The sequence below is a fragment of the Rutilus rutilus genome (assembly GCF_951802725.1).
Source record: "Rutilus rutilus genome assembly, chromosome: 21".
Lineage (NCBI taxonomy): Eukaryota > Metazoa > Chordata > Actinopteri > Cypriniformes > Leuciscidae > Rutilus > Rutilus rutilus.
Window position 1 is genome coordinate 17,914,758 of NC_140226.1, and position 26,506 is coordinate 17,941,263.

Sequence of the window (26,506 nt, forward strand, 5' to 3'; positions counted from 1 at the left end):
TAAAATTTGGAACACAACTTGTTCAGATTTTTAGCTTTGATTTTTTTTGCAGTTTTAGAGTACAACATGTTTTGAAAATATATATTTTATATAAAATATGAATAATTAATTTTTTACTTTGTAAATTTTCATAAACTCAAACTTCTATAACTTTTTTTCCTGTTTCATATTCTTATTTCACTTCTAAAAAAATATGCCAAATGTCTTCTTTAAAACAAGACCAATCTTACATCTATATTCCAAAGCATTCTTGAATTACAATCATTTAAGTTTGGAAGCATAGCATTTTCACGTCTATGCAAAAAAGAGTGGGTGACACTTAAGGGGTTAAACAACAACTCCAATTGCTTAGATTTATAGCAGTCCGAATAACATTAAAACGTGTCTTGTTGGAAAACAGGGAAATGAAGGTTATTGAATAACTAGGTGTGTCTATATGGAACAGTGTCATAGTTCTTGGAAGATTCTGGGATCAAAGTTCAAAAGAGCAAAGCGCACAGCCAGTATTTTCCACAGAAATCGGAGCATTTCCCAGGAACTAGGGACTTTGGGGTGGTACTCTGTGTGTTTCCACCGCAGGAACCAGTGTCTAAATGAAGTTCCGGGTAAATATTTCCCCCTCCGAAAGTCCCTGCTTGCGAGGTAGTACTTTTTCAAAGTTCAGGAACTTTCGGGGGTGGGACTTGGGTACTGAACATGCTGATTGGTTGAGTTTATGCCGCATTTTGATTGGTTGACTCCACGCAGCATTTTATTTCAACCACCATTTTTTTTTAATCTGTTGCGGTGCGTGCAGTAACAGTTGTTTGATATTCGAATCAACAATGGAGTTTAAAAATTACGACAGATGGACAGACGATGAGGTTCAGGCTTTATTAAGCTTAAATTCAAAGAATGAAATCCAGCGGGAACAGTAAAGTAGCGCGCAGTCCTACGTCACCGGACTAATTTGCCTAATCTTCACGGTACTTTTAGCAACAGGTCTGGAGGGAAAAAATGTTCCTGGGAAAAAAGTTCCTTGGACAAATTCCGAGTAATTTCGATGGAAACGCGGCTTTTGTACATGTTTTAATATACTACACAGAAGGATGTCACTGTATGAAGTTATAATGAGATAAATCTAAGATCTTTAAAACCAACCTTGTTCAAATTCTTTCAACTTCCGTAAGGCCTCATCTCTCTCCTCTTGCATTTTTTTACACTGAAACAAAATTCAATAAAAATATAGAGTATATTACAGTGATACATCTGAATTTATTTTATTAAAAGCAAATCCTCCGAAATATCATTTTAAATGTATAGATCACCCAAAAATTTAAATTCTGTCATCATTTACTAAACTTAAAGGAACAGTTCACCCAAAAATGAAAATTCTGTTATCATTTATCATTTAGAACACAAATGAAAATATTTGTAACAAAATCTGAGAATTTTCATTTTTGGGTGAACGATCCCTTTGGGGTCTGTAATTTTTTTTTTAATGTTTTTGAAAGAAGTCTCTTATACTCGCCACGGCTGCACTTATTTGATCAAAAATACAGTAAATACCATAAAAGATTATTACAATTTAAAATGATGGTTTTCTATTTTTATACATCCTTGAAATGTAATTTATTCCTGTGATGGCAAAGCTGAATGTTAAGCAGTCTTCAGTATCACATGATCCTACAGAAATCAGTCTAATATGCTGATTTTATGCTCAAGAAACATTTCTTATTATTATCACAGCTGTGCTGTTTAATATTTTTGTGGAAACCGTAATTTTTTGCAGGATGATTTGATGAATTGAAGGTTCAAAAGTTTTCAACAGAAACTGCTGAAAAATATTTAAACTAAAACTACTTCTAAAACTAAAAACTATTTAAAGATAATTTAAAGATTTTCAAAATGTATTTTTGGGTGAACTATCCCTTTAAGACCACACACAGATGTTGTAGAAGTGCAAAGAATAAAAGAAAGGACAGCATGACAACAAACATCTTACCTCCTTTTTGATTTTCTCGTGTTCTCTTTGGAGGCTTTCATACTGGAGAAGTACTGCAGAAATACAAGGGCGCCAGTTAAACATCTCACAAGTCACAACTTCCCAAGAACTACACAGTCAGTTAATGCAATTTCAAAAGGCCTACATGAGAGAGATCAAACTCAAGAGGAAACTTTTACTGCAATAGCTCACAACTCATTTCCAGCATGAGGATTGCTCATGGAAACTAACACTAACTTACACAAAAGTATTTTTAATGTTGCAAAAGTATATAATTACAAATAGAGGAAATTCTCTCCATGGATGAGAAATACATTTGCTGGTCAAGACAATGACAGTTCCACTCATATCCGTCTACATGCCGCCTGTAGTATGAATCAGCATCATCTCTACTGAATATGCGTTTAATTTTAGAGCAGAAGCCATGATCTGTAAAGGGTTTACAAACCACACTGTGTCTGGGTTATTAATGTCACAGTGAGACAGACTATCATGGAAAAGACAGTCTCTTCAGTTTAGTTTTGTAAAGTTTCAGAGCATAGCAGAAAAATGTGATTAATCCTAATGTTCTCTGCCTCTATTTAAGAGGTCTGCAGGGCGCTTTGAGCAAAAGGATATAAAGCAAATCTTGTCTGAAGATGTCTTTCAGAGAGTTCAGTTGTTTACTAACCTAATTCTAGAGGGAAATTATACAGCAGTCAGGAACATTTACTCATTACTCATTTAATCCTAACAGTAACATTTGTGGGTTCAAAAAGAATTTATGTATTTTACACAGTTGAAATGAAAGTGTTTTACGTGGTCACATGACTACAGATTTCAGAGATGATGTCTGCGTCAAAGCTCCATAAAACATGCCATAATACAGACACAGCTACCATATTAATATTCAAAGGGCCTATATAAATCAAATATGTCATAAATCATGATCAAAATATATGTAAATATGACCATGGTCACATTTGTGTCCACTGGGAAACCAAAGCCCCATTCTGAATGAGTACTGAAACTGTTTGATATAATATGGCAGATTTCTACATATAGCAACATTACAACGTACAAGTAGAAGTAAATATGTATTTATTCACAATTTCCCCTAAAATTTCTATCTTGTTTTATTGATAAACTGATAAAGTTTTATACGTTTTTTTTATTTTTTTATTGAATGCAATTTATTTTATCTGGCTATCCAATAAGTAAAATACATGTGCTCACCTAGATTGGAAAAATGGAATTGCATGGGTTATCAAAAAAAGATAGACTGCTGCACACATATCTTTACATGAAAAACAAAAGAAATGCCAGGATGTTCACCAAAAATGTGTGTGCATGTCCAAACAAGCCTCTCAAAGCAAGAGTTTACAGAATTAAAAGGCTTTACAATGTTTTCCTCTGCATGCAGAGGGGATTAAAACTACACGGGCAGAGAATGTTATACAATTTGTGTTCCACTTCAGAATTTGTTGGTTGGTAAAATTATGTCAGATTGTTTTCCAGAATTCTACATAGCTATTGTGGATTTTTCTTTCTGGGAATAAGGATAACAATCAAGTTGATACCGAAATGACTGCTTTAACAAGAAACAAATCGACTTCATGTAACTTAGGCCTACTATTATAATACCTGTGTGTGTAGACTGTTACAGAGAGTTACAGCAAGCAACCCAGTTCCTATGAGATACCTGCACTATTTAGGCATTTGACACCATTACCCTTACCTTGGTTGGACCGTTCTGAAATCATTTTCACTTCTTTTTGCTGTCCCGCTGACGCCATTGAGAGTACCTGAGGTTACTGATTCAAAAGTCCGATTAAACACAACCCGAGCGACACAGGAAATGATACCTGGACACGCCTACTGTCACTCGCGCGTAAATATTCAACATGTTAGCGATAGTTTTCACTCGAATGCTATAATTAGGCATATTCCAGTAAAAAAAAAAACATTAATATGGTATCAGCAAAATGCCATTAAAATAATGAATAAAAAATTACACTCTTTACGATTTTACTAGTGTTTCTTCAACTACGGCCGGTCAACTAAAGTTTCTAACTCTCACAAGTTAATTTACTATAACGTTAGTTAAATAATCCACAGTGGTTATATAAATGTATAACAGGATAATTTTGTAAAAATTCATAGAAAACTATTTCCCAAATCTCAAATTAATTACACAATGTGGCGGAAATGACGTATAACATTTATGGCGGTATAAAAATGACAGCCATTTAATATATGCTAATAAACAAATTTATTTCTAAATTGGAAAATCACATACAGTAACCTACCTATGGCAAGCCGTATTGACATTTAATCCTTAAAACCTAGTATCTATTTTCATGCTAGCCTACTATAGGCCTACTAGTCCATTAGTAGCCTACTTATTCGTTAGATACTAGTGCTTATAGGTACTAGTATACCTTTTTAAAGGTACTTATTCATTAGATACTAGGTCTTATTTATTAGATACTAGTAGCCTATTTAATTATACCTAACTTGTTAAGAAAAAATAGAACCAGTGCTTATTTTTTAGTTACTACTAGTAACATTTTAGATCAAAGATATCCTTACCTTAATAGATACTAGTACTATTTAAATAATCAGTATGCAAATAGTATGTTGAATATTAATGAACCAACAACATATCAAAGAGAGATGACACAGGAAACGGACTGAATTGCAGAAGGCCGTTTTTATAATAACAATAGGCTATAATAATAGCCTACCTTTTTAATGGTATTAGAGTTTAAAAAAAAAATGGCATATGTAATATAGTGCATATATACTCTTATTTTGACATGACTCTCATTCTCAGATGTAGATTATTATTCCGAATTTTTGATTGTAAGGAATTATGAATGCTCACCAAAAAATCCCAATCTCTGGGTATTGTGGTTGTTGGTATTGTGGTGGGTATATGAACCAGTTTTTGGATCTACTTACTTGGAGTTGTTTGAATCTTATTATTGGCAGTTAAGTTATTATTTATTATAAACTACTGTACATTCTAAACAATAAATGTCATATTAAACATATATCTTTCCTTTTGTTCATGCTAACCAATTAGCTATAAACCAACAAAGCCAGTTACTTACGAAAAATAAATCTTCTATAGCCTTAGTTTAGCCTGCATTACCATATGAACTCTGATTGGATGGTTGAGAGTGTACTCATGTTTATGTAATGATCTGTTAAAAGAAGATATCTCTTAATATTTTCTTACTAGTTCCTTGTGAGGTTGAAGATATCTGCAAATTAATAGTAGCTATTCTGTTTTGATATCATCTAATAATTTATGACTAGTAATTATAACAATATTGACTAGTATCTTTTTAAATATTACTAATAAGTATTCATTAGATGCTAGTACTTATTTATTGTATACAATTACTTTTAATTCGATACTACCTATTTAATAGATCGTTATTCATTAGGTACTAGTACTTATTTATTAGACACTAGTATCTTTTTTAATTGTAACAGTAACATTTCTTATCTTACTAGTCACAACTGTTTTTTAATAATAATAATAATAATAATAAATAATTAAAGCTGCAAGCAGCATTTATCGGGGTTCAAGCAATTAAGGCCTTTAAGCATAAAAGCATCAAAAGTTATTAAGATTTATTTAGCAAGCATGTAACTACTGACATAATAGATGAAAAAGACCATTTACCATAGGAAATATATGGTTTTAAAGCTTTTTAACAGTTATAGCGCCACCTTTGGTCCGATCTCCATAAAATTTGGCATGCTTGTTAATGATGTTATTTCACATATGTTCACCAATTTTTGTGAAGTTCTGAGGGCCAGGGATCACAGTGATGCTAAAATTGAGATTCTAGGACAAACTGTCTAGGAGTTATGAGCAATTTAGTAAATGTGGTCATTATAGCGCCACCTATGGGCCAATCTGGGTCATACTTTGATAGGTTCTCCCCAAATTGAGGACTACCATTTGGCCAAGTTTCAAGGTTCCAGCTCTTACGGTTTGGGCTGCAGGATGCGTTTTAGGGGAAAATAATAATAATAATAATAATAATAATAAAAATCAGTACAATTACAATAGGGTTTCAGCACTTCGTGCTTGAACCCCTAATAAGTACTAGTAACTAATGAATAGTCACAATTGGAATACATACATACTCCGTCCTTCGGATGAGACGTTAAACCGAGGTCCTGACTCTCTGTGGTCATTAAAAATCCCAGGATGTCCTTCGAAAAAGAGTAGGGGTGTAACCCCGGCATCCTGGCCAAATTTGCCCCTTGGCCTCTGTCCATCATGGCCTCCTAATCATCCCCATATACTGATTGGCTTCATCACTGTCTCCTCTCCACCAGTAAGCTGGTGTGTGGTGGGCGTTCTGGCGCAATATGGCTGCCGTCGCATCATCCAGGTGGATGCTGCACATTGGTGGTGGTTGAGGAGATTCCCCCTTCCTTGTAAAGCGCTTTGAGTGCCTAGAAAAGCGCTATATAAATGTAACGAATTATTATAGTCAGAACTGAATAGTTGATATCTGAATGACAGATCCCATTGAAGTCAATGGCAAAAATGTAAAATGTGTTACTAACAAAAGAATAGTTACTAGTCACTATCGAAATAAGGATTAGTATCTAATTAATAAGAACTAGTATCTATTTAATAGGTACTATTATCTAATGAATAAGTACTAGTATCTAATAATAAGGACTAGTAACTAATAAATAAGTACTAGTATCTAATAAATAAGTACTAGTACCAATTTAATAGGCACTAGAATCTAATTCATAAGTACTAGTGTCTATTTAATAGGTACTAGTATCTAACGAATGAGTACCAGTCTCTAAAAAAATAAGAACTAGTATCTAATGAATAACTACTAGTATCTTTTAAAAAGGTACTAGTACCTAAAGAATAAGCACTAGTACTTAATGGAATAGATACTGGTATCTAAAAAATAAGTAGGCTACTAGTAGCATGAAAATAGATAATAGTAGGATTTAAGGATTAAATGTTAAAACGGCTTGCCATAGGACACACATTAAAAAACAAAGTTAAAAATGTATTATGTACTTTGATTTTTCTTTGTCTTCTCCACCCATCAGGTCTTATATTTAATCTCAAGCATGCTCTTCACTTCCCAAACGAGAACACTAACATTTAACACACAACAATTTTATAAGGGGCCCTCTAATAAAGGTGAAAATGAGACCACCACACCTAAGTGAACCAAAGATTTGCTTAAAAAAACAAACTAAAAAAAAATAATACTTTTAGTAAAATCAATCCCTGGGGCAAAGAATTGCCTGAAGTGACTGAAAGTACTATATATTGATGTGAAAACTTATCTTGGTAGACAGGCTCGCCACACACAAATTACCGTTACTGTTATTATGACAAAAAATAAAAATAAATGAAGCAGTCAGCCAATCACAATAATAATATAATTTAATTCATCTGAGAGGTTTGACAGGTTTAAACAGCAAACAAAACAGGTAAAACACATTTACACAAACAGAGTAAGAGGGGAATGTTTAATCAGTCTTACACTGCAGAACATATTTCAAAGCACAGATGCTGTAAACATCCTCCATCCTCCTCTAACAGCTGTCAGTGCACAAGCGCACACTATATGATCATTCAACACCTATAATTACCTGTCTATCAGCATAACAGAAACTAAGTTTGGTGTGCAAGTATTCATTTAAATTTGTTTTTTTGGATATTAATATAAATAAAAGCAAATATTTCCAAGGGAAAAAGGGCATAAATGAATTTGTAAATCAAATATTCTCATTACTTACATTGGAATGTTTGGAAACATTATTTTTACGCTTGTTATAGTGACGAATGGAGGATGTGAGCGAGCACACAAATGTGCGAGTGAGCCCTGAATATTTCCCTTTGAGCGCAAATGTTTTTAATATTCTCTTTAGGCTGCAGACAGTGAAATAACTTGAACAAAAAGAAAAGAAATGAACTACAGGACAGTATGCATCTCCAGCACAATTACACATCCTATCCACATGATACAGTACACACAAACATGTATAACACAACAATGGGGGACACTGGAATAATCTCTTGGGGTCATAACACATGAGATGACAACTATTTTATGCATGATAAATGTGTATTATCCCAGAGTTATGCCCTGTAATCCTAAATATCACTTCTCAGGCTAAAGGTGGACACAAGGGATGAGATTTTTTGTGGGAGACGGGTCATGGTGACCTTTAGCCCAGACCTCCAGAAGGTGTAGTAGTCTTAGGAGGATCAGTGGCGGGCGGCGGACTCTCTCGGGTAGAACTCGGCCAGTGTGCTCTGAGGAATTCTCTTCAGCATTTCTTTGGGGAAGATTCGGAGCAACTGCCAACCAATATCCAGCGTCTCGAATACAGTTCTGTTGTCATACGGACCTAGAGAAATGGACACATATCTCATAACCTCATCCAAGTCACATGACATAACACACAAGCTTCCATAATGCATCATATTATATTATATGATATTAGCATATTAGAATGATTTCAGAAGGATCATGTGACACTGAAGACTGGAGTAATGGCTACTAAAAAATTCAGCTTTGCATCATAGGAACAGTTACTTAAAAAAAAAACCTGCCCAAACGTTTGAGTGGTACTCTACATAGAATAGATATATAAAAATGATAAAATGTAGGAATTACAATCAGAAGCTTCAATGTTTAAGCTTTGAAGCAAAGAAAAAAGAAAAAGAAAAAAGCAAATGCAAAGGAATGTCTTAAAGAAATACCTTATTCTTTACCTTATTTACCTTTCGACTTTATAGCCTTCTATTTGGCTTCACAGTGTTTGAAAGAAACATCCTATCAAAACCACTGACTGACACTTTAATGGTGAATTGCAGTTAAACAGAAAATGTATTTATTTATTTATATTGTTCTACAAAACCGATGGGTAAAGGAGTAAATTCACGTTTGGTTCTCTGTAAATAGAAGCAATAACTGAGATGTGTCTCTGTGTCTGAAGAACTTAGACAATGTCCTTTTCTACCAATGACGCAGTGATTGTGTGACAGACACAAAAGAAGTCGAGAGATTTCATCCCAAAAATAGGGCTGCGATCAGTATGAAAGATGTGCATACTTCTTTTTAATTGGAGGATTTGATGGAGACAGAGGACATTGCACCATGTGCCACACTATAGAGCAGCAGCATTGAGAAGGACATTCACTGAGGTAAAAGTGCTTTGCATCAGAGCAAGAGCAGTGGCTGAAATACTGTCTAGTGGTTTCCAATGAAGAATGCAAAATGGCATAATAGTGTACACTCGGAAATCTGCAGAACCTTGAAATTTGAAGAAAAAAAGAGTCTATAAAACTGCTCTAGTGTGGTGAACTCTGCTTAAAAAAAAAAAAAAAAAAAACTCTTTTTTTTCTAATTATCAGAGATAGACTGAAATAAATGGGTCTTCCCAAAGTTTCCTTTCTAGTGCACACATGAAAAAAAAACTGGTTAAACTGGGATTTTAAACATTCCTGCGTATTTCAGACATCTAGAGTGAATGTGGTTTGTACCTTGAGCAATGAAATTCTTTTCGAACTTCTGCAAGAACTCCAGGTACAGCAGGTCATCTGAGGTCAGAGCTTCCTCACCCACCACAGCCTTCATGGCCTGAACATCTTTACCAATGGCATAACATGCATACTATGGGATTGACATAGAAACAGAGCGAGAATTAGCCTGAAGACAACAAAATCACATTAAATGGAATTCTGTTGAACATTCAACTTCTTTACCAGCTGGTTAGAGACATCAGCGTGATCTTTGCGGGTCATGCCCTCTCCGATAGCGGATTTCATCAATCGAGAGAGAGATGGCAGGACATTGATGGGAGGATAGATCTTTAAGTGGGGAAAAAAAGAACACCAAAGAGTACAGTTTTGAAGAATTATACGTTCATATTCATCTGGGAATCAAGTGTGCAAGAATGTGTGAAATGAATGTACATAGAATGTATAGTTTGGATATTAATAGTCCTTCTTTGGAAACATTGAAAATAAATCAACCAACTAACTAACCAACTAACCAACTGACTAAAATATCTAAATAAATACATATAAGCAGAAATAAATAATTGAAATACCAAGTAAAAAAAAAAAAAAAAGCTGCAGCCCGTAACCTTTGGCGCTTTAATTAACAGAACTGCACGCGTCTTGCGGAAGAACATTGTAGCCGGAGGTACTTCTCTCTGTTTATGTCTATCACGCAGTGTACTTGGCTACTCCGCAGTGGTACGACCCGAACCAGTCTAAAATAGTCTGAATATAAACACTTATTATATGTGTACCATAGAGATTCAGGATAAGACAAAAACAAGGTTTGGAAAATGGATTCATGATGTACTTGCTTATTATATAAATTGTACATTTTGAACAAAAAAAAGTTACAGACTGCAGCTTTAACTAAAGAACAATAAAAAGTTTTGAATACAGTTTCAAACTGTATTGCAACTTCACAAAAGAAGATCTAAAAGGTGAAGTATTAAATATTAGTTCCAATAAATGAATGTGCATGAAACATTAATGGGTCCTTCTGTACTTTTGCAGATTCTGAAGTGGATTTATGTACCCCTTTCATCTTATTTCCTAATCGCAAAGCTTTTCAGCTGTTTGTTATGACTGGCAAAACTTCTCACCTGTCTGTTATGCAGTTGTCTGTCTACATACACCTGTCCCTCTGTGATGTATCCAGTCAAATCAGGGATAGGATGGGTGATATCTGTGTGAAACGGGGAGAAAATGAGACATTTTTGTTATTTAGTCATTTGCTCATTCTAGCCATAAATTATGAGATTTATTAGTTGTTCATTTCATTTGCAGCATCTGAAGATATTAAGTGGTGTATTAATATTGTGATGCCCGAAATAAAAGGGCAAAGAAAGCGAAACGAGATGGGGGTTTCCTGGTGCTGCTGTAATGGGGAACACCCATTCAGAAACACACAGGGGTCCTTCACAAGGATGTTTCTATAGTAACCAAAGCCATCAAGAGTGCTAGTTACTGGGCGCAGTTGCTGTGTCCGGCCAGAATACAAAATAAAGACCTAAAATAACTAAATAATTAAATATTAGTGCTGTCAAATCGATTCATTGCATTAACATAAAAGTTTGTTTACATAACGTTGTATATTATAACATGTTGTATATTATTACATATACATATGTATGTGTGTGTGCGCATGTCTGTGTATATCTACATACCAACATACGTACATACATACATATTTTTTCCATCAGGCTGAAATTCTAAGTTTGATTTCATAGAAAAGTAATAGCACACTTCTAAACAAATTGCACAGTTTCATAGCTCAAATATAGGATGAGATTCACACTGAAGTTTATAGTATATTATAGTACATTAGTATATTAATAATGTTATATAAAATAGATCTATGGTCTAATTTGGAAAGCTAAATATTTAGAAATGTGTATGTGCTTGTACCATCATTAGGCATGGTTAGAATGGGGATCTGGGTGATTGATCCATTTCTGCCCTCCACTCTTCCAGCACGCTCATAGATTGTAGCAAGATCAGTGTACATGTAACCTGGGAAACCACGACGACCCGGCACCTCTTCACGAGCAGCAGACACCTACAACCCGCAACACATCAGGATAAAATTGGTGTTTAACATCATGACAAGAGAGGTTCTGTGTGTGTGTGTGTGTGTGTGTGTGTGTGTGTGTGTGTGTGTGTGTGTGTGTGTGTGTGTGTGTGTGTAAAAGTTCCCATTGTCTATTGTGAAGTTCCATAGAGGCATTTTATAACAACGGGGCATTTTTATTTTTTTAAAGTAGCATCTATTCCACAACAAGAGATCAATGACAGCCATTTCAAGTCAGTCAAATGAGGTTAATCTGTTTTCTACTTGATGCATCTACACACAGGCACTTTTATAAGCAGAAAATACACTCAGATCTTCTCCCAAGGTTAAAACGAGTGTAGACACTGTTCTGAGCCTCACCTTTACCAGGCTGAATGGCAGAGGGAGTTAAATGTTAATGCTCCCGTAGATCTTTGGAAGTGGCAGCCAACCGCAGAAGCCAAAGCAGGCAGCTTTGATAGGACTGAATGTATCCCAAGGTTACAGAGGCACAAAGGCAAGAGAGAATGGTCCTTTCACATGCACGCATAACTATTAAGAATGAGCATTATGCATTTTGACACGTTTAGACATCAAAACATGTTTGTGGTAGAAAAACGCTAATCACTGGCATGAGGGGGATAGAAAGAAGATGCTGCCAAAAAAAAAAAAAAAAAAAAAAAAAGTATCTTCAGGAGGATGAGGAACAGAGTGGAATGAAGTATACACAAATGTTATTTTGTACAAATCTTCTGTTTATATAATGCCCCACTGGTATATTCGGAATGGCATACTACCTTACTACTACTACATAATATGTATATTTTTTGTACTCATAAAGTGACCAAATAGATTTACCAAACTGTACCGTATACATTCAGAGCACAATGTATGGAATACAGTATTCCTAAAGCAACACACTCCATTTCCCTTACCCTTCCAGTGTGACAAACAAATCAAAAGCAACATCAACCTTGATTTTTTTTTATTAAAAACATCCCCGTCTTCACTCGTGATTTAACGTTTTTTTCTCCTTTTTTTTCTCTTGTAAAAACATTCTCTCTCGCCAGTCTGACCCAATCATGAGTCAAGAAACATTTATGAAATATTGGTCAGATATTACTTCTGGTTCATTCATCTCACAGCAAGTGAAAGGTCAGCAAGTTGAGCACATTGCATTTCGAAATAGTGTGCTCTAGAGCATACTGTTTTGAAATGCAATGTGCTCAACTTGCTGACCTTCCTCTAGTTTATGCTACACATTTTGCCAAATGTAGTACTGTAGGGTCCTTGACAGATTTTATGCATACAGACAATTTGCATACTTTGCACAGTGTATTTACACAATTTACAGCAGAAACAATAATAGTTGTATGCCAATATGCTATTCAGAACAAATCCAATGTCTTGGTTTTACATCGAGTTTTGTTTAAAACATGATTCTTACACTTTGGCAGATGGTGCTGAAATCCATTCATTACGATTGGACACAGTGGCTCTTCAACATAAGCCACACAGGAAACAAGATACTAACCGTAACGCTGGCCATTGCTCCAATACGGTTCCAAATGTCAAGAGGGGGTTACTGTCCTTCTGTTACACGAGAGTGTGCTCTTTTATAGCCATCATAGCGGTTTTATGTTTGAGCGGTTTTCACTCCCAAACATTTGGAATTTGATATGATGGAAATGGCTCTGTACATGCAAAATCAACAACTCGTATTGCTAATGTGAGTTGAGAGGCTCTAAGTAAGGTTGTTATATACATGCATTTAATGCGATATAAATGCGTTTGCTGTGCATCCAGTCTAAGAAGTGCACAGTATAATGGCTGGGAAATCATAAAATGACAAGAAAACCAGACAGAGAGACTTAGGATAATTTACATGACAAGGTCAATTATGCTTAAGCAGATATGAAAGTGAATATCTGATATATTCAATTTCAGATATGAATATGAAATTTAAATGGCTACACAAAGCATCCCCACAAATCAGAGAATGTGTTGCAGATTTGTCTGCCCTTGCAACTAATAGAAAAACCTACTTGTCCCTTGAAAGCTTTCATATCAACAGGGACTGTTTATTTGAGGTACATGTGCATTATGTCTCTGTAAAAGAGACCTTCCACCATGTTTGTTGAAAAGGCTGAATTCTCCAAAAGATTTATTAAATAAATAAAGACATACATGGTTAGAAAACGTTCTTATAGCTTGTCCGCTTACCAATATAAACCTCTTGGAACACTGAAAATTCCTTCAGTTTATTAAGGTAAGGTCACTATAGTCTATAGGGGCATTTTGGCGTACTACAGCAGCATTCATTGGGATGTCACATACTTATTTATTTTGAAGGGGCGCTGGTGGAAGCCCTGAATCATTTGATGCTACAAGCGAGATTAAATGTGACCAGAAGGATTTCAAAAACATATGTAAAGGACAACTTCTATGCTCAGTAAGGCTGCATTTATTTTGAACAGTAATATTGTGAAATATTATTACAATTTGAAATAACTGTTTTCTATTTTAATAGACACTATATGGACAAGTATTGGGACACACCTCAAAATGATTGAATTCGGGTGTTTCAATCAAACCCATTGCCACCGGAGTATAAAATCAAACACCTAGCTATGGTCTGCATTTACAAACATTTGTGGAAAAAAATTGGTCGTTTTAAAGAGCTCAGTGAATTCAAGTATGGTACTGTGATTAGATGCCACAAACAAGTCAGTTTGTGAAATTTCATCCCTGTTAGATATTCCACAGTCAACTGTAAGTGGCATTATTGGAAAGTGGAAGCATTTAGGAACAGCAGCAACTCAGCCACGAAGCGGAACGGAAGACCACTTAAAGTCACAGAGCGAGATTACCGAGTGCTGAGGCGCATGGTCACCAACGCTCTGCTGATTCCATAGATGAAAAGTTCTAAACTTCCACTGACATTAATATCAGCACAAAAACTGTGCAGCGGGAGCTTCATAGAATGGGTTTTCATGGCTGAGCAGCTGCATGCCAGCCTCACATCAAGTACAATGCCAAGCGTCAGATGCAGTGGTGTAAAGCACACTGCTACTGCAGTGGAAACATGTTCTGTGGAGTGACAAATCACACTTCTGTGTTTGTTCAACAGTGCCTGACTTTACAAATGCCAAAAATTCCCACAGCAATACAAAATCTTGTGGAAAGCCTTCCCATATGAGTGGAAGCGGTTATAACTTCAAAGGGGGACACAACTCCATATTAATGTCTATGTATTTAGAATGCAATGTTATTAAAGTCCTAGTTGGTGTGATGGTCAATTCTTTGATGAAAGTAGACAGCATTTATTTAAAATAGTTTTTTTAATCTTTTTTTTTTTTTACTTTTCGGTAAAGTAAAAGGCCCTTGCTTCTAGCATATCAATATGATATGGTCCTCACCTCTCTCAGAGCCTCTGCATAGGAGCTCATGTCCGTGAGGATGACCAACACGTGCTTCTCACACTGATAAGCCAGATACTCCGCTGTGGTCAAAGCCAGACGCGGGGTGATGATGCGTTCAATACTATGTAGAAAACATTAAAATAGTCAATATGTTATACAAAATGCATTACATAAGAGGATGGAGGTCATTTAAATGAATTCTCACGTAGGATCGTTGGCCAGGTTCAGGAACAAGCACACATTGTCCATAGAACCGTTCTCCTCAAAGTCTGACTTGAAGAAGCGTGCCGTCTCCATGTTGACCTGGAATAAAAAAACAAAAAAAACCATCTGAAACGCCAAACAAACCCAAAGTCTCATTAGAGGCTGGAGAAACAGACAATGTCAGGTATTTCTTGTTCATTGTTAAAACAAAATCTCCACTATTTAGTTCAAAATGACCTCTTGAAGTACACTTCCTGCAAGGAAGGAAAATCCTTTTCCCTTTATATTTTGACCACCCAGCACATAAAATCAAGATATAGAGTTACAAGGTGTCAAAAGCGAATGCATTAGCCTTGAGTCCGCACCGGGAGCCCAGCGGCCACAGGACACAAGGCTGGGTCAGTGACATTTCAAGCATGGGTTAATGGAAGCCCTCCACACTTGAATACACAGGTGAACCTGACACCTGACGCAGGTAATACCAGTCTGAGAGGACAGACCGCAGCCACTCAGGTGACAATAACAAAGGTTTGGAGAGGAAGCAGACAGTTGAGGGCAGAAGGTTAAGGTGGTGCTGAAGAGCAGGATTAAGTCACCTATGAGGACCAACATTCACCCACTCACACAAAACGGACACAATTTTACATTACGTCCACTGAGAGGATCATTTAACACAAACATCCTGAAATTCATGCAAGAATTTGACTCATGTATAGAGACCTAGATGTAAAGCAGGATTTACTATTGTAAAGAAAATGAACACACAAGGAAGCTTGAGTAAAACAAGCACGAAAACACATAATTGGACACCGTGGCACAATTAAAGACACAGAAAACCACTCACCCCCATAGCAGCAAAGACGATGGCAAAGTTTTCTGAAGTGTAGTCCATCACATCTTTGGATTTCTGAACCAAACCAGCCTGACGACAGATCTGGGCAGCAATCTACCAGTCAAAAATCACAGAACCAAAATTAGTTAGCCCTGTACATTATCAGATTTATCTTGGAACCTAATTTTAAAAAAAAATTGGAATAACGTTAAAATACACAGAAATTAGGCACATTCAGGTCATCAACAAGTACATGTCATAAAACTACTGTACTAGTTGATTCACAAGCTATAATTATTTTAATTTATTATTAGTTCAAATAACGTTCAAAAGATTGGGGTCCGCAAGATTTTTTGGTTACACTTTATTTTAAGGTGTCGTTGTTACAATGTAATTAGACATTTAAGTACTGAGTAGTATTAATTAACTACATGTACTTACTATAGGGATAGGGTAGGATTAGGTTTTGGTTGAGAGTTGCATGTAATTAAGCATAATTTATAGTTATTACTATAGTAACTACATGTAACATATGTAACAATGACACGGTAAAATAAAGTGTTACCGATTTTTTTATATTTTTGAAAGAACTTCCTTATCTTCACCAAGGCTGCAATTATTTGATAAAAAAAAACATGTGAATTATTATTACATTTCAAACGGTTTACAATTTAATATATTTTCAAATGTAATTTATTCCTGTGATGGCTAAGCTGAATTTTCAGCAGCAAATACTCCAAAAATAAATGTTAAAAAAGTTGTGCCGCTTAATATTTGTGTGGAAACCATGATGCATTTTTTTTCCTCAGTATTCTTTGATGAATGGAAATGGAATTTAATTAAAAAGGACACTTTTGTTACACATGTAATGTACTGTATATGGGTGCGGATGCCTATTTGTGTGTGCATTTGCAACAAAGAGATTAAGACTATAAGCATGAGGAATTTCACGCTTATCACTTAATGTAATGGTCCTGGATGTCTAATCCGGCCTGACCCCTGACTGAACTCTGACCCTGAACACCTGTTTCTCTGAGTGGATAAAGCCGACTGTGACCCCATGACTCCTGTTTAATGAAACGAGAAACCTTTATATCACAGCACAGCGCCTTCATTAGTGAGACACTGAAACTCACTTTACACTTGGGCTGGTGGAAGTTCACACCATTCAATCTTGGCTTTTGATCATATATTTTCATAACTGACAATCACTAGAGCTTTATTCTCTCTTCACAGCCTATATACTGGAAAAACTATAGTCCAATACTATTCTTTAACTTTTTATCTTGTTGCCATGACAGAGTTCAAAACTCTTCCTTCCTTGAAGCATGTATTTGATGGTTTGCTCCCTCAGATGGCCTTGAACATTTCAGATGTGCTTTTCACACTTGTAATTGTTAACTCATGAAGCTACTGTATTCCTGTTCCTTTAATTCAACTCACTTTAACATTCTAGCACAGCAGTTTCACATTGTATACCATTAAATTTAGGGTTAGCACTGCAAGGGCAGGACTAACCCTGTTCTGGAGCCGGTTTTCATAACCTACTTTCTTTACCCAGGGTCAAAAGTTGTCTTAATACAGGGTTTAAAATGACATAAACCCAGGGTTAAGCATAGTGTGAAAAGCCCCAAAGTGTTGTGGTTTATTACTATTGCCTGTGTGTGTGTGTGTGTGTGTGTGTGTGTGTGTGTGTGTGTGTGTGTGTGTGTGTGTGTGTGTGTGTGTGTGTGTGTGTGTGTGAGAGAGAGAGAGAGAGAGAGAGAGAGAGAGAGAGAGAGAGAGAGAGAGAGAGAGAGAGAGAGAGAGAGAGAGAGAGAGAGAGAGAGAGAGAGAGAGAGAGAGAGAGAGAGAGAGAGAGAGAGAGAGAGAGAGAGAGAGAGAGAGCTTAAGGGTGTTAATGGGAACTTTCTTGTTGATGGTTTGGAGAGAAGCTGTTAAAATCTCAGGGCTGAGTGAACCAGCCAGTGCTACCCAATGACATTCACAAGATAATAATTGTGCTTGCAGTAAGAAAATGTACACAAAGCCTCATTTGCCAAAAACTGATTATGTCGTGCAATAAAGTGGCACATCTAATAAAGATTTGAAACATCTGCGACTGGACCTAAACAAATATTTTAAATGAAAATAAGTTATGTCATTTAGATAAAACATTTGGTATAAAAACCATATCACATATATTTTGGTATAAAACATTTACATGATATATATATTTGATATAAATATTTCAAAATGATTATGTACTATTTATTCATAACTGTCTGACAAGACAATATTTACTAAATAAATGTCCTGTTCATGTAGCAAAAGCATTAAAGGAATAGTTCACCAAAAAATGAAAATTCTGTCATGATTACTCATCCTCGTGCCGTTCCAAAGTCGTAAGACTTTCGTTCATCTTCAGAACACAAATAAAGATCTTTTTGATGAAATCTGAGAGATTTATGTCCCTCCATTGACAGCTACGCAACTGACACTTTGACACATCAAAAAGTTCATAAAGAGAATTTAAAGCCTAAATTCAATCTGTTCATCATATAAAGTGATCGTGTCTCTTCAGAAATTTTCGGACTAAACTGCTCAATTCATATGGATTAGTTTTACAAAGTTTAGAAAGCTCTCAGATTTCATCTCTCAGATTTAATTTCAGGGTGAGTAATTAATGAAAGAATTTTTCATTTTTGGGAGAAATATCCCTTTAAGGAAAAAGAAAGAAACAAAATTTTGGGTGGCCCTGGGAAAAAAAGTCCTCATGTCCTTTGCACAAAGCCCTTAAAACACTGCAAAATATACAGACAAATGAAAGCACACATAATAGAAATAATAGGCAATGCTTTGAGAATTATTTATTTTCTTCCTTGGACTTCAGAGCATTTACTTGGCAAATGACACGTGTTTGAAGGTTTGAGGCACTTGACTAAAGTTGGGTCGCTGTAATTTTATAATTCTAAACAATATCTCAAAACAGCACCTAAACTGAGGGTGAAATGATGGCACTGAGGTTTAGAAATGATTTGACCTTACTAACAAACTACTTCACAAAACCTTCATCATACAAAATTAATTATAATTATGAAACCAAACTATTGAACTTGGCTATTGAACAATAGACTATTGAACTTGACTATGATACAAAATAGTAGAAAATAGTAATAATTGACCTTCTTACTCAATAGATTGCTGTAGGGATGATGGATTTTTGTAGGCCAAAACCGAGAAAAATTGTAGCATTTAAGCACTTATGGTTCCATCGTTCCGAAGTCAACGGGATTTTGGTTAAAAGAATGAAATAAGTTCTGTGGTCAGTGAACACAAGATCGAAGTATTTTCACGTTTCATTCTACAATAAAACACACCAGTTGACACTGAAGTCGAGCAACCATGGTGTAGTTCGTTCATAGCCTAAGATTAGGTTTTTATATTTTTCTGCTGATTGTATTTAGGCTTCAAAATTCATAAAAGTTGTGTTCATTTGTGAAAATTATCTTGATGGACAAAACATGCAGCTATCATAAACCTTTGTTGAACACAGAGCTTATTTTTTGTGAAAAATCGTATTGGGTTTTTGTCGAGGGAACCAGTGTGATGCTAACTTCCGGGTTTGGCCAACAAATTTACGTCATCCCTTACGAATCATTTGTAGTTCTCATCATTTAGTTCAGCCAGGACATTACACTTATCTTGGAACTAAACAAACCATGTGACCTTGAGCAGGTTCTGGATGTATTGATCATTACTAAGTGGTTGGTTTTGTTTGCGTACTCTAGAGCTCTCGAAATCATACCGGTTCTTCCCACATTCACACGAGAAGAGAATGTGATGAAACGAACCCTGACCCACCTCACTGTTTCCACAGAAACGCCACAGGCTGAAATCAATTACAGATCCCTCTCAAATTAACGTTAATCACACAGCCTTGTCTCGCTCGCGAGCATAATACAGAAAATGGAACTGTGGCTGCCTCAGTGCTACACAATAAAGTGCTAAATTTGATCACAACACTTCAAATGAGGGAATTTAAATAAATCCCTCTAGGTTTCATTAAAATAATTAAAACACACTGGCAAGCAGCATGGTCTGTATTGTATCATCGGTTCCTGAATTGAGCTCTGGATAAAGACAGATTCCTGTGGAGCATTTCGAAGAAAGTAAAAAATCTGGCTGGATGAATGCAAAAACAAGGTGAATCTAGGTCCTGCTTAAAGGGTAACTCTCGCCAAATTGCAACCTAGGCTATTTTTGTTACTCTAAACGAGTCAAACATTCGTGTAAAAGCATAATCAGAATGGAAACGCCACTTTTAAGATTGACCGTATTTTCGTTTTCAGTCAAAATGCCTTTTGAATGGGAGTGCTAGGGGCACTACAGTGATAGCATCAAAATCGCTATTTTTAAAACACTAAGAAGGCTCGACACAACATGAAACTGTGCTTGAAGTACACTTTATCAGTTAGTGTTTCCGGCGGCTACTACTTGTCATAAGTAGTCGATCTCCGAATGCAACGTAATGAACTGAGCTTTCCATCTTTACTTTCCTCATGTTACGTTGCATTCGGAGATTGACTGACAAAAATTCCAGCCACCGGAAACACTAACTGATAAAGTGAGTCGTACAAAACCTTTATTTTTAGTAAACTTTGTGTACACAAACAATGTTGTCAATTCTCAAGTTCATATGTAGGGCCCCTGGTGAAACTTCAAGCAGTTTCATGTTGTGTCGAGCCTCCTTAGTGTTTTAAAAATTGCAATTTTGATGCTATCATTGTAAAGAAATGTATGCTAGTTGTAAAACAATATAATGGTCAGACAATAATCTCAAAAAAGGCCAAATATCATTAAGCTTAGCCATGTCCATTTGACCAATAAACAGAAGTAATAGTCATTTAAAAAAAAAAAAGTGTACAGCCAGCCTCTAAAATGGATAACACACAATTTATGTTTTTGAGTATTGATTATATTATATTATATTAGCCTATATTATATTAACAAACCACGCCTCAAAATATAAAAACGAAAAAATTTACTTCATTTTCGATAAGTCATCCAATAATTGTAATGGTGTCAGGGAATGATATTAAATTATATAATTTGATTATTTTACACAATCAATTTGATAATTTTACACAATCTAGATATCAGCCTAAGAAAAGTCTTAGCCAACCTGCAGAGCAATAACTTCTGTTGTGTAATGAGTTAAACACACCTCATTATGTGGTAGTCCAGCAGCACTAAAGATGGGGATCTTCTGCCCACGGGCAATACTGTTCATGCCATCAATAGCAGAGATGCCAGTCTGAATCATCTCCTCAGGGTAGATACGACACTGAGGGTTGATGGGCTGACCTAAGAGGAATCAAAGTGAGAACAGTGATCTCACATGAGCAGAAAGCAAATCTGGTACTTTTGAGTCTACAAGGCTACAAGGTACAACTTCTATTTCTAAAGAAGGAAAAAGATTTTCTTTAGTCAAAACTATCCACATTGACCACTCATGGCAAATGATCAAGGCTTATATTTTAGAAAAATGTTTTCTCGTTAAGGCATATCAGCGTTCTACACACCATTTGGAGTGGTGTGACCTTGAGGCCTGATCAACCTTTTATTATGCCCCCTCTTATCCCTTTGGCTCATTCAAACGTTGCTTTGAGTCCCCATTGTATACCTTTGATAGCTCAAAGGCTCACCTTTGCCATTTCAGCTTAGCAGAGATCAGGGTCATGAGGTCAGTAAATGGCTTAAAAAGCACACAAAAATTCCCTTTCAATCTCTCAAAATATTCAAATATTAACAAGGAGGAATTTTAGGCATTTATAAACATGTTCCTGGCCTTTCAACTAAGCTGCAGACAAACTGAGCACGCGCTGAAAAAGAACATTTAGCACGGCTCGTGGTAGCCTAATTGGTAAAGCTGTGCGGCTAAATTTTAAAATCAGTTTGTTACCAAAAAGACCCAACATTTAGAGTAAATGAGATCACAGTATTGCTCAGTCATCTATGCGCCTCTCAAGAAGACACTTGTTCCTGCAAATGTTATATAAAGCCTAAAAAAAGAAACCTCTTACCCATGATGTCCAAATAGTCCTCAGCCAGAACAGTAGGACCCCGGTCAATGGGTTTACCAGACCCGTTGAAAACACGTCCTGAAATAAAATGACAAGTTCTTCATGACATCTGTATTGGTTATGTAGAAGACACATAAATACAATGATTACATAGGCTGCACGAGCATTAGTCACATGCTTACCAAGCATATCCTCAGACACAGGTGTGCGCAAGATGTCACCAGTGAATTCACATGCGGTCTTCTTAGCATCAATACCTGAGGTTCCTTCAAACACCTGATGGGCACAAAATGCAAATATTTTCCAGTTATGATACTATAAGTACGGACTCTAACAAATATTTATAGAGAATAATTAGATTTTAAAAGAAAAACATGATTTCAGTGCACCTGGACGACAGCTTTGGTGCCAACGACCTCCAGAACTTGCCCGCTCCTCTTGGTCCCATCAGGTAAGGTGAGGTGCACAATCTCTGCATAACGTGGGAACTAGAGGAGGACAACAAAGAAATATGAAGAAGAGGATCAATATATACTACCATTCAAACTCGTTCAGTTTTTTTGGGGGAAAGAAAATATTATAAAAATTTAATATTTTATTTAACAATGATTCATTAATCAGAAGTGACAGTAAAGACGTACATTGTTACAAAAAAAAAATTGTTTTTAACAAAGATAATAATCAGAAATTTTTCTTGAGCAGCAAATCATCACATTATACTGATTTCTGAAGGATCATGTGACACTGAAGACTGGAGTAATGATGCTGAAAACTCAGCTTTGTCATCACAGGAATAAATTACAAATAATAATAATAAAATGAATGAATAAAGTAATGCATGGTCTTACTTAAACATAAATGACCAATACAAATGAATAAATCCAAAATCTAATGTTCAAAAGTTTAACTATAAAATTATTCTTTTTTCTTTTCTTTACTTCAGTTGGAAAAATTGTCCTTCTTTCCTGTTTCTTTTACATATGAAAGCTAGGACTTTTTTTATTTTAATTTTTGCATTGTCTTGACTAATAATTAGAGAAAGAAAGAATAAATCTTCTCATATTTTGAGATACTTTACATGTTAAAACATGGAAATAGGTCTTACTTTGACATTGTCCAAGATAACCAGTGGCCCATTTACACCAGACACAGTGGAGTAGGCTGAGGAAGACAAAAACAACACAAAACATAAAAATATACACAATAAACCTTTTTACAGAATCAGTACTGCTTGGAAAGGATGCTGTATAACACCTCATAATTAATATTAAAATGTACACCTTCAATTTGCATTTTTATTTGACCATTTGAGACGCCCCGAATAGTAAACATGCAATTACTAAACAGATACATGGGAAACTTTTATTGATTCTAGGTTGCTGCATGTCTTCTTGACAAGCATGAGTGCACTGCAGACAGACAGACACACACACACACACACACACACACACAAAAACACGCTGTGACCAATAAAGTGCATGATATTTGCTACAAAAGCCCACAATCACATGGAAATGAGGACTCTTTCTCTTGACACCTGTGCATCTAATTGTACACAGTGACCTTTACTGGAGTATTCTAAATGGCTTTCATAAATTTCCATGTCCAAATGTCAGGGCTACAAGAACATAGTTAGCACATTCAAGGCAGCTTTTTCGGCAGATGTCACGATGGGGGACGACATCTTCACTCTGTTCCGTGAGGGACAATTACTTGCCTCAGACTATGGTGATTTATGATGGTTCCAGGGGCCCAAAAAGTCTCATACAGCCTATAAACCATTACATTAATTTTAGGGAGACAGAAATAACTATCTTTTGGGTCGAACAGGCCAAGCAGAGTGGGGCACAGAAGTGACTTTAAGATGACGCTCTTTTTTTCCAACATGACCGGGGTTCATGTGACTCCTGAATCACTCTTGGACAGTCTGTCTTTAACAAACTATGACTCAGAGATCAGGCATAGTATGCCCCAAATATAACAACAAATACATCAGATGGAGGAAAGAAATTCTGCTAATTGTTGGAGCTGTGGTGCTCATATGAGTAAGGCAGGTTCTAGTCTGACCTGCAACATGTCACAATACATTCTTTTCAGCCTAATCTATTGGTGTAATCATGTAGAAGCAAGAAAATAAAAACTAGTCTTGATTTTTAATTTCATCAATATGAGCTTTTTTAATATATATATTTTTTATTTTAAAGAACTAATGTAATTATTTGTACAGATACACTGTTTTTTTGTTTGTTTTGTTTTTTACAATCTCTCCCCAACCAGCCCAGATCAGTATGAGCAAGTAGGGGTGGGCGATATGGCAAAAATATCATATCACAATTTTCAGGAAAATCACGATTCAATCCCAAATTTTTCATTTTGGTTTTACTACTTTGCAAGTGACTAAGCAGTACAGCCAAACTAATTTTCCCATTTTACAAATGTAGTTTTACAAGGTAACAAAAATTAATGACAGACAATTAAGGCCAAAGTAGGGGTGGGCGAAGATGAAAATCTTTATTTCATTATTTTATCTGTGTATTTAACAGTAGTATTCAAGTAAGACATTTAATAAATGTCAAAAATATTATTATTATTATTAAAAAAAGTTATTAAGTGTAACTTTATACTAAGCAGTAAGTGATTTTCTCTTAAGTCTTTTGTTGTTTGTTTAACATTAATGACGAGTGGCAGTAGGTTTATTAGTGTACGCTGTGAAAAGCTTGTCAGAACAACCTGCGAATTAAATGAATAAAACCGGCAAGGATTTAAAATGCATGCAAATAATAAACTTTCGTGATTGTGATTAACTGCAATGGGAGTGTAACCCTACCTTATGCATTAATATGTGATGTGAATGTATGTCGCGTTGTACAGTATATTGGGACGGAGGCTCCAGAACTGCAACTGATAGAATGTACACTGTAGACCAATAATACGAAATTTCTTCAAAAGCAGATCGTTGAAGATCAAAAATCGTGATATCGCACACCCCTATGAGCAAGTATTTTTGTTTTTGGTCCAGGGTCCAGGTGCATGCTCAGGGTGGGCCGTCATTAGGAGCAGAGGGTGTGGTCTCATACTTTGGCCTTTTACTTTGCATGGGAAAACATTAGCCGCCCTGTCACAGGAGCCAATTTGGTGTGTGTCCTTTCACTTTGTTTCAGCGTGTGTGTATACGTGTGAAAGAGAAGAGATAGTGCATGCTAGATGGAGAAGAGTCGGCTTTGTCTGCTCTGGGTCGTCCATCACGCCCCAGTGTGTCGGTTTTGTGTACGCCATCAGACTGCGGTCTGATATCAAAGGCAGTAGGAAATAAGAATGGACCGTCTCTAACGCCCAGCACAGCAGCCCCACGGGGAGCAGACACTATGCCACTAATTAGGGCTTCAGAAAGCAGAATAATTTGTCAATGCACTATTGCCGTTTCCCACACACACACCTGCACATCGTGACTTTCCTTACTGGCTGAGGAGAAAAGGAAGAGTAAAAGAGAGAAACGTGGTTCCATCCTTTTTGTTGTTGTTACCCTTTTCAGTTATTTTTCTTTATGGCTTTATATTTGTGTTCTATCTTTGTCTTCATAAAAAATATATATATACATAAACAAAGGAAGAACTAAGACGTGTAATGAGGCCCCCTGCTCTAACAAATAGCGTCACAGTTACCAAACGACAGACGTCTGTTGCGTTTTCCTCTCTTCATCTGTCCTGTAGTACTTTTTAAAAAATCTTTTCAAAATTGATGTAATGCATGTTTTTAAGTCAGGAACAATGTGTTTAAACAAGTTTCAATTGTTCAATAGTTTTTTTGTCAGGTGGTAAAACCAAATATTTATAAATATATATTCCAAATTGTATTGTGAAATCTTAGCAAAGTAACCCTTAGAGTGTCTACAGTGCTTACGCATAATTATTTTGTGGTTGTGTAATTTATGCATATTAATTTATAATTATTGCATTCTAGTGGCCAGGTATTTAGTATCTTTAGCATCTGATTTTTATTTTTTAAAACAGAAAAATAATCATACAAGTATACTAGTAAATGCATTAATAACTTTTCACAATCTATTTGAGACATTTGATCACTTTGACCTATTATTTGTTGGTTTAAATCAAAAATGTACATGGTTGCACCACCTGACAACATTGAAATGAAAGGAAAAAATCCAGCATTCAGCATATTCACTGTCATTATTAATTACATAAATATATATCTATATAGATAGAATAAAGAGTAAATCACATTCATAACGTAGGAACTGGAATAGGCTACAGTGGAAAAGATTAGATACACTGTAATCAAAGGTGATTGAATAACAACAAAGTAGGCCTAAGTCATGTTTTATATTGATGCCAAAAAATAATCAGCTTAAGTCAGTATAGAACTTTAAATTA

The 26,506-nt window shown here is 35.7% G+C and overlaps 2 protein-coding genes across 2 annotated transcripts in view; both read right to left on the minus strand.

Annotated features, from left to right (window-relative positions):
• shtn1 (shootin 1) overlaps positions 1 to 3,798 on the minus strand; it is a 28,878-nt gene extending 25,080 nt beyond the window's left edge. Inside the window, exons 1-3 of the mRNA XM_084393218.1 lie at positions 3,702 to 3,798; positions 1,985 to 2,037; positions 1,141 to 1,201 (exon numbers count right to left, since the gene is read on the minus strand). Coding sequence (XP_084249344.1) covers positions 1,141 to 1,201; positions 1,985 to 2,037; positions 3,702 to 3,759 — 172 coding nt within the window. The 5' untranslated portion in view covers positions 3,760 to 3,798. The remainder of the gene's footprint in view (positions 1 to 1,140; positions 1,202 to 1,984; positions 2,038 to 3,701) is intronic.
• A 3,599-nt stretch (positions 3,799 to 7,397) lies between these two features.
• atp6v1ba (ATPase, H+ transporting, lysosomal, V1 subunit B, member a) overlaps positions 7,398 to 26,506 on the minus strand; it is a 28,643-nt gene continuing 9,534 nt past the window's right edge. The window contains exons 2-14 of the mRNA XM_084392933.1: positions 23,221 to 23,276; positions 22,505 to 22,603; positions 22,298 to 22,391; positions 22,116 to 22,193; positions 21,257 to 21,396; positions 16,063 to 16,164; positions 15,220 to 15,317; positions 15,012 to 15,135; positions 11,451 to 11,601; positions 10,646 to 10,728; positions 9,747 to 9,851; positions 9,525 to 9,654; positions 7,398 to 8,386 (exon numbers count right to left, since the gene is read on the minus strand). Coding sequence (XP_084249059.1) covers positions 8,244 to 8,386; positions 9,525 to 9,654; positions 9,747 to 9,851; positions 10,646 to 10,728; positions 11,451 to 11,601; positions 15,012 to 15,135; positions 15,220 to 15,317; positions 16,063 to 16,164; positions 21,257 to 21,396; positions 22,116 to 22,193; positions 22,298 to 22,391; positions 22,505 to 22,603; positions 23,221 to 23,276 — 1,403 coding nt within the window. The 3' untranslated portion in view covers positions 7,398 to 8,243. The remainder of the gene's footprint in view (positions 8,387 to 9,524; positions 9,655 to 9,746; positions 9,852 to 10,645; positions 10,729 to 11,450; positions 11,602 to 15,011; positions 15,136 to 15,219; positions 15,318 to 16,062; positions 16,165 to 21,256; positions 21,397 to 22,115; positions 22,194 to 22,297; positions 22,392 to 22,504; positions 22,604 to 23,220; positions 23,277 to 26,506) is intronic.